Raw genomic sequence first — 7,408 nt, 5'->3', positions numbered from 1 at the left:
TGTGGGGTGTGTGTGTGTGGTGTGTGTGGTGTGTGTGTGGTGTGTGTGTGGAGAGGGCTTAGCCTCTTTGCCCTGCAGTCATCTCTTCCTGCAGGAAGCACGGAGGTGGAGATAGTAACTTCCTTCTCTGCCTACCTGGAAGGTTCTTCTCTAGATATGAAGATGGAGCCCTAAAAACCAGATTGGATGCCTAGGTCAACTTCTGTGACCTTCCCCTCTCCAATTTCCTCCTGCAGCAGGCTCTCCTGGGTTAGCAGGCCTGTGCAGCTGCGGGTGGTGTGGGGGGTGGAGGGGCTTTCAAGGGCTCCCTTTGGTTGTGAGGCAGGCTGGAGGGCAGGGGTGAGCGGGGACCGGACACAGAACCTCTGTCCACAGTGTCCTCTGTCTGGAAAGACACATCTCTACTCAGCAACATCAAGGGATGCGCGGGGGTCCCTTCTGCAGGAAGCCCTGGGTTGCTGCTTACACCCAGGATGGACCCCCCATCCACACATACACAAAGCCCTGCACTGCTGTTCACTTGCAGGACAGACCCCCACAACTACTCCGTACTTGGGCACAGCTCTCAGTCTCCTGCTTCTTTGCCACCAGAACCTGTTCCTTCCAGCTGACACCTAGGCTCCATTCTCTTGGGAACAAGACCTTCTGAGTTCCTACTGTATTTCATGGCTACTGTGGTGGCCCACAGCAGGGACTTGGTAAATGTCTGCTGAATGACTAAGTGAACGACAAGCAAGACAGGACTAGCCCCTGGTCCACCCAGACTGACCAGGGCCAATTCCTTGGGTCCATGATGTAGGCGGGGCCAAGCGTGGGGCAGTATGCTGGGCATATTAGTTTGTTTAGCAACATCCTGTGCATGGCCCCAGCCCCTCTTCCCACTACAGTTACAGGAAACTGGGGTGGGAACTGTGGCCCGGGTAACATCTGGCCCTCTCCATGGGGCTTAGGCTGGGCCCAGATCCTGCAAAGAGGATTAGACAGCTGGGCAGAGAGGGGAGCTGGTGGCTGAAGGATAAGGAAGACGGCCACGCAGGTGGCTTGAGTGAAACAGATGGGGACAGCTTCTGACAGACGAACCCTGGGGGCTCTGGGAGGCTCTGCACCATGTTCTAGATGGACTGGAACATCCCCTTTAGGTTCACATGGGCCTCAGCTAGAGACCGAGATGCTTTTAAGACTGGGTGGCATGACGGTCATTCTGAGTCTTCGTGTCTTCCTCTGTAAAAGAGGCAGCTTGAAGGGCAGGTAGATTCTGGGAGGAGGCACGTGGCACAGGCACCTCAGCCTTTCTCAGAACAAGACAGCTTGATGTGGTCACCATGTCTCCTCTCCTAAGCCAGAGCTAAGCTGGGCTCTTTGTCTCCCTCCCGTCTGGAGCGCCTCAGGAGACACCATTCCTGCCTGGCCCTGCCATCTCCACACTCAGGACACGCAGGCTCCACACAGTGTGATCCACACTCCCTTCCAAGCCCACTACAAGCCTTCTGAGGGACTGTCCTAATGCAGGCCACGTGGCTGGGGGACACTTAAAAGCTACAGAAGGCTCCCAGGTTCTTTCTAGCCTCAAGGTTCGGGCAGGTTCAAGACCCTGCCTAGTCTGGCTCCTAGAACCCTACCCAGTTCTCTGGACACCAGGGGTCTTTGTACATGCTGCTTTGTGGCCCAGGGATACTCTGGCTGTGCTCAGCAGCTTGGTAAGTTGTGTCATATATATCTGTGTGGTTTTGCATGACTAGCCCCGCCTCCCAGCTGGCAAAGAGCCACACCCCACTCCTGCCTCCTGTACTGTTATTCTCAGCCATTTCTCCACATTGCTGCCCTTTACTAAGAAATCAAGCTTAAGAAAGTTTTATTTATCTTGGGGTATCCAGGACTTGGCAGAGGGGACCACACGTGATAAATGAGGGATCAATCAAGGTCTATTGTCCAGATGGATGAATGTCACAGGGGCTCTATATCTGCTCTTGAGTCGACAGACAGACAACCAAAGCAAAGCTCAATAAATGGTCAGCTTATAAAGGAATAAATGGCCGTGGGAAAGGAAGGCAGAGTCCTCGAGCTCCCCTGCCTCTGAGGGAGCACTGGTCCCCACTGTGTGTTTCCCATCAAGTGTGAGGAAGAAGCCACACATCCCATAAAGACTATCTCCATATCAGACCTGGCAGTTGGGTTGTGTGTGCCTGCAGGGCCAGGTTGCAGCATGGGCAGCTGTTCCCCCAGCTTTTGGGGCCCACAGAAAGGTATGTGGGCAGGACTTCTGGTCCCACGGCCATGCTTCCCAGTGTGTGGGGGAGGTGGAGACTCACCGTCAGGCAGCCCATGAGGCTCTGCTCAAAGGGCCGCTGGAAGGCTCGAGGGTCTCCACACCAATCCAGCAGCTCTGTAGCAGCATTGTGGAAGTTGGCGGGGTTCTGTAAGTGCTGTGGAGAAAACAGAGAAAGGCTTGAGGCTGCAAGAAAAGGTCAGGGAACAGAGGACCTCAGGACTAGCCAGGAAGGAGACACACAGAAAAGGGGCAGAAGGCAGGCGGGATTCCCCAGCTTTCTCAAACACCCTCTATACAAAGCCTGGCCCGTGGCAGCAGGATGAGACCAGCGAACCCATTTCAAGGATGAGAACCAGGGCTAGTAAAGGCCAGAGCCATCAGACATCCAAGCGCTCTGTGGATGCAGGTGGCTGGGGAGGGGCCCCAGAGGGGTTTTAGAAGGTGGTACCAGTCTCTATGCTTGAGGCCAGCAGGCTGTGGAGGTACCTTCTTTGTTTTTTTTGTTTTTTGTTTTTCGAGACAGGGTTTCTCTGTGTAGCCCTGGCTGTCCTGGAACTCACTCTGTAGACCAGGCTGGCCTCGAACTCAGAAATTCGCCTGCCTCTGCCTCCCGAGTGCTGGGATTAAAGGCGTGCGCCACCACGCCCGGCTTGGAGGTACCTTCTTAAGAGCCCACCCCCTCACCCTCTTTACTCCAGCTCAGGCCCTCCCTGTGTGTGTCGGAGGAGGAGGACACCCTGGGAAGGGAGACGTGGTATACAGGATCTGGATCAGCGTGCTCTCTATAGTATGGTGTACGTGGCTTAGTGCTTCAAAGCTCCTCCAGCTCCTCAGGCCTTGATCTGAGCCCCCTTTGGATCCTCTTCCTCCTGCCTCACCCAGAGGAAAGTCAGAATCCTGGGGCTTGCAGAGATACTTGAGGCCCCAGGCTACCAGCGTGGAGGAGTTGAAGAGCTCTTACTTCATCCTTTTCATGGACCCTCAGCTTCCGGGGTCCTTGTCATTTGGCACTGGGACCAGGAGAGAGAAGACCAGGGCCATGGGGCAAGTTAGAGCCACAGCTGTGATTTGGCCTAGTGGCAGGTATGAGCCCAGAGGCTATCATGTAGAAACCAGATGCATGCATACAGGATGCTAGCAGCTCCAGGCCCCTTTGGTATTGGTAAGACAGCAGGATCTCACTGGTCTAGATGGGCCCTGTAACTCCCCTGTGGCATGAGTCAATTCACAACCAGGGCAGAATGAGCCCTGGGGTTGGCACCCCAGAATGAGGCTGTGGGAGCCCTTCTGGGGTCAAGGTTCTGGGGTCACTCACTCTGCCTGTGCCCCTTATTAATCTAGGATGGTCCTTTCACCTCTCCCAGCCTCAGTCATCCATCTGTAAGATGGGGATGGGAGACTCCCATGTGGTCATGGGAATTTTGATTCTTTGTGCCTATCAGACTATGGTTCAGGCATGGAAACGCTTACAGTGAGAAGCAAGGAGCTCACTAAGAACCCCTCCTCTCCAAGGAGAAGAAAAGACAGAGGGAGAAAAAGGGCAAGTGGGCAGTAACAGCCTGTGTTGTGGGGGTCAGATGACTAAACAAGACCAGGCTGGGCTTATGTGATCCAGGCAGAGCACCTGGCAGGTGGCACAGTTCCACCAGCAGCTGCCCTGGGCTCAGGGTTAGGGTTAGGTCGCAGCCTCCCAGGGGTTCCCCACCTCCTCTGTAGGAGCCCAGCTGTGTGCGGCTCTCAGGCTTGGCTCTCTAAAGTTGCAGGTCCTTGTACAAGATCACCAAACCAGGGAGGGGCCGCTGCATACATAGCCACGCCCCTGGGAGGATGGCCACGCCCTTGGGAGGGTAGCCACGCCCTTGGGGAGGAAGGCTGCCTGGCTTTGCTTCTGCTTTTGGCTCTCACTTCTAAATCTGCCTTTCAGAGGCCCCAGGGAGCACTGGGGCTCTGATGGAGCATTGCAGCTTGGCAGCTCCTTCTGGCTTGCGCTCCCCTGACAACCCGGTGTTTCATTTATTTATGTGATGCCACAACCAATCAGCACTGTCAGCAAGCTGCGCACCTACTCTCAGGTGACCATAGCAATGCTCTTTGGAGATCTGAGCTCCTGAGTGGCCTCTGAGGCTGATCCCCCAAGCCTGCTGTGGTTCAGGCCCGATTTGAGCAAAAGCTGTCTGCATCTTGCCAGCCTCCACTCCATTCACAGCTGGCTCATTATGGGATGCATCTCACAGAGGAGGTAAACAGTAGCGTCCTCTTAATGCTGTTTTCTGGATCTCTGTAGCCTCAGCCGAGGCCCTTCTCTCTGCGCTGCTCATCACTGGTTTCAGCCTCATTAGGGCTTAAGCACATAGAGACCGTGTTTTGATGACACACAAAGTGCACACCTGGCCCAAACCCCACCTCAGCCACGGAGTCACACAGCCCTGAGGACATTACTGAACCTCAGAGCTCTCATCTGTGAAATGGAAGTGGGGTGTGTGTAGGGGGAATGTGTAGGGCTGTGGCCAAGTATAGAAGTGTGGGAGAAGCCTGTTACTGAGTGGGGACACATGGAGCTGCTGGCAACTGGTGCTTCCCATGCTGGGCCTTGATTTTCATATGAACCTCTAGACTCTGGAGTCTAGAAGATAGGGACAACTTCCTAGGCACACCTGGTCTCTAGACTGGCACAGGATCAAGTCTGAAAGGAGTGATGGGTGGGTATCTGCTTATCCTAATGACAGCTTCTCTACTGAGGCCAGCCACCTAGCCACTTTACAAGGGACCCCAGTGGCCCAGGGAGGGAAAGGGGTCAGGGGAGGGTTTTGATGAACAGCCTGTAATAGGGACACATTTGGAACCATTAGCAGAGGTTCCATCCAATGGCTGGACTATGTACTAGAGACCAAAGGCCCATTTCCCATCAGAAAGCTACCCCCGATCTCCACAATTGCTCAGGGGACTGGAGTTATACCCATGATTGCTGAATGTGTGGGCAGGATGTGGGCACAACAATGCTCCAAATGGGGCTACCTCCCCAAGAGGTGATGGATTTATCTTATCAATCCAACTGCCCACCAGTCCTTCTGTGGGATGATGGACACATGGATGAATCATAGACACATTCATCTATGTGTCTATCCATCCATCCAGAACAAATCCATCCATATATCTACCTGCCCATCTGCCCATTCAAGCATTCATCACTTTATCCCTTATCCATCCACTCATCCATCTGTCCATTCATCTAGAAGCCAATTTATCCAGCCAGTTACCCATTCATCCATCTACCCATCTATCATCTATACATACCTACTCATCTAACTCTTCAGCCGTAAGTCCATCCATCCACTCACCCACCCTCTTCCGCACCCATCCAAAATACTACGGCCCCACCCTGGATGGAACGAGCACTAGGTAGGACATTGTGGACTTTGAGATCCTCATGCCTCAGCTCAAGAGGGGAGCAGGATAAGTGGGGCTACTGGGTGATCAGGAAGCCCCTGAGCTCAGGCTCAGGTGTGCTGGTTCTCCAAAGGCTGCCTAGGGCCCGGGGAGCTTGCTGGGCATGATTAACTGATTCACAGTACAGGGTTCTCCCCATGGCACCAAGATGACCAGGGGCCTTGAGAATCTCACCTTGCAAAGAGGAAGCCTTGGTTCTTCCAGAACCTAGAGGCTAAAGGAGAGGGGCAGCCAACCAAGAGAGCTGCAGAGAAGGGCTGTATGGTGCAAGGGTGTTCTGGTCATGTCTGGGGGTACCTAGTGAGGGGTTCCCTACTTCCCAACAACCCATGACAGGGATGCTGGAGATGAACTGCCACTGGGGTTCTGAGTGTGAGCCAGCTGGGGAACCCCCCACAATGTAGGATAAAGTTTCCGAAGCACAACGGAAGCAGTATTCCCTTTCTATGCCTCGGTTTCCTTTTCTGTAAAGATTCTCAGAACCTTTCCCTTTCTTGTAGCTTTTGGACCCAGGGCCTCAAGCAGCTCATGCTGGCTGAGGATTATCTTGAACCCCTGATCTTTCTGCTTGGAATTACAAAAGTGTGCCAACCATACCAGGCCTTTTCTGTTTACTGTTAGCAAGCAGTCAGAGCAGGGGCTCAGAGGAGTGATCCAGGGAGGGAGTTGGTAGAAGGTGGACCATGGTGTTAAGACACCTACTGCACCCTCACCACAACTCAAGCATGGAAGCAAAACTCCCAGAGAAGGCAGGACACTGGCACCAAAGTCAAACAGCTCGGTGGGAATGAGGTGCAGCTGGCATTTATTGTGTATTAGTCTAGTGTTAGCTGGCACCCAGGGACCACCCTGCTGCAGCGCAGACCTAGTCCCTGCCTGTCCCACCCACCCTGCCAGCTGGCCATACCCACCTGCTTGATGCACTGCAGACGGTCATTGGTCTGCTGAATGTGCCTGTCCATAGAATTCATTCTGGTCGTTTCGCTGGGTCCTACCCGAGAGCCATGAACGTGGTCCAGCCTGAGGAGAGAGGAAAGAGGGTGTCATGAGTGGCGTACACCCAACAACCTTGCGCAGCTTCCCAGCTACCCTCCCATTTCCACATTGGCAGGCCTGCCCCAGAAGGGCCCTGGGCGCCCAGCTTTATCTTAAGAGATTTCCAGCAAGAAGGTAACAGTGGGGTCTGTGCTTGTATTTCTTTCTCCCATTCTCGTCCTGCCTCTCCTTTCACAGTCCTATCAAATGTTAATACTCTCTGACACCCAGCTCCTTGTCCATCATTTCTGTATCATTTCAATGTTCATTGACATCCTGGATAGTTTTATGTTAACTTGACACAAGCTCAAGTCATTTGAGAGGAGGAAACCTCAATTGGAAAAAAAACAAACAAAACAAAAAAACCAACAACAACTCCATGTATTAGTTAGGGTTTTACTGCTGTGAACAGACACCATGACCAAGTCAAGTCTTTTATAAGACTTTTCTTTTTTTATATAAAACAACCTTTAATTAAGGCTGGTTTACAGATTCAGAGGTTCAGTCCATTATCATCAAGGTGGGAGCATGGCAGCATCCAGGCAGGCATGGTGCAGGAGGAGCTGAGAGTTCTACATCTTCATCCAAAGGCTGCTAGTGGAAGACTGACTTCCAGGCCACTAGGGTGAGGATCTTATGCCCATACCTACAGTCACA

The 7,408-nt window shown here is 53.2% G+C and overlaps 1 protein-coding gene across 7 annotated transcripts in view; it reads right to left on the bottom strand.

Annotated features, from left to right (window-relative positions):
* The window catches only part of Zmiz1 (zinc finger MIZ-type containing 1), a 206,707-nt gene that overhangs the window by 87,942 nt on the left and 111,357 nt on the right, over nucleotides 1-7,408 (bottom strand). For all 7 annotated transcript variants that reach the window (XM_029541335.1, XM_021202856.2, XM_021202857.2 and 4 more), the window contains exons 4-5: nucleotides 6,628-6,736; nucleotides 2,310-2,423 (exon numbers count right to left, since the gene is read on the bottom strand). In XM_029541335.1, the coding sequence (XP_029397195.1) occupies nucleotides 2,310-2,423; nucleotides 6,628-6,687 (174 nt within the window). In that variant the 5' untranslated portion in view covers nucleotides 6,688-6,736. The remainder of the gene's footprint in view (nucleotides 1-2,309; nucleotides 2,424-6,627; nucleotides 6,737-7,408) is intronic.

The sequence above is a fragment of the Mus pahari genome, chromosome 8, assembly GCF_900095145.1.
Source record: "Mus pahari chromosome 8, PAHARI_EIJ_v1.1, whole genome shotgun sequence".
In the NCBI taxonomy this organism is placed as follows: Eukaryota; Metazoa; Chordata; class Mammalia; order Rodentia; family Muridae; genus Mus; species Mus pahari.
Note: the sequence above shows the minus strand (reverse complement) of the source record. Positions and strands in the feature narration are given on the sequence as shown.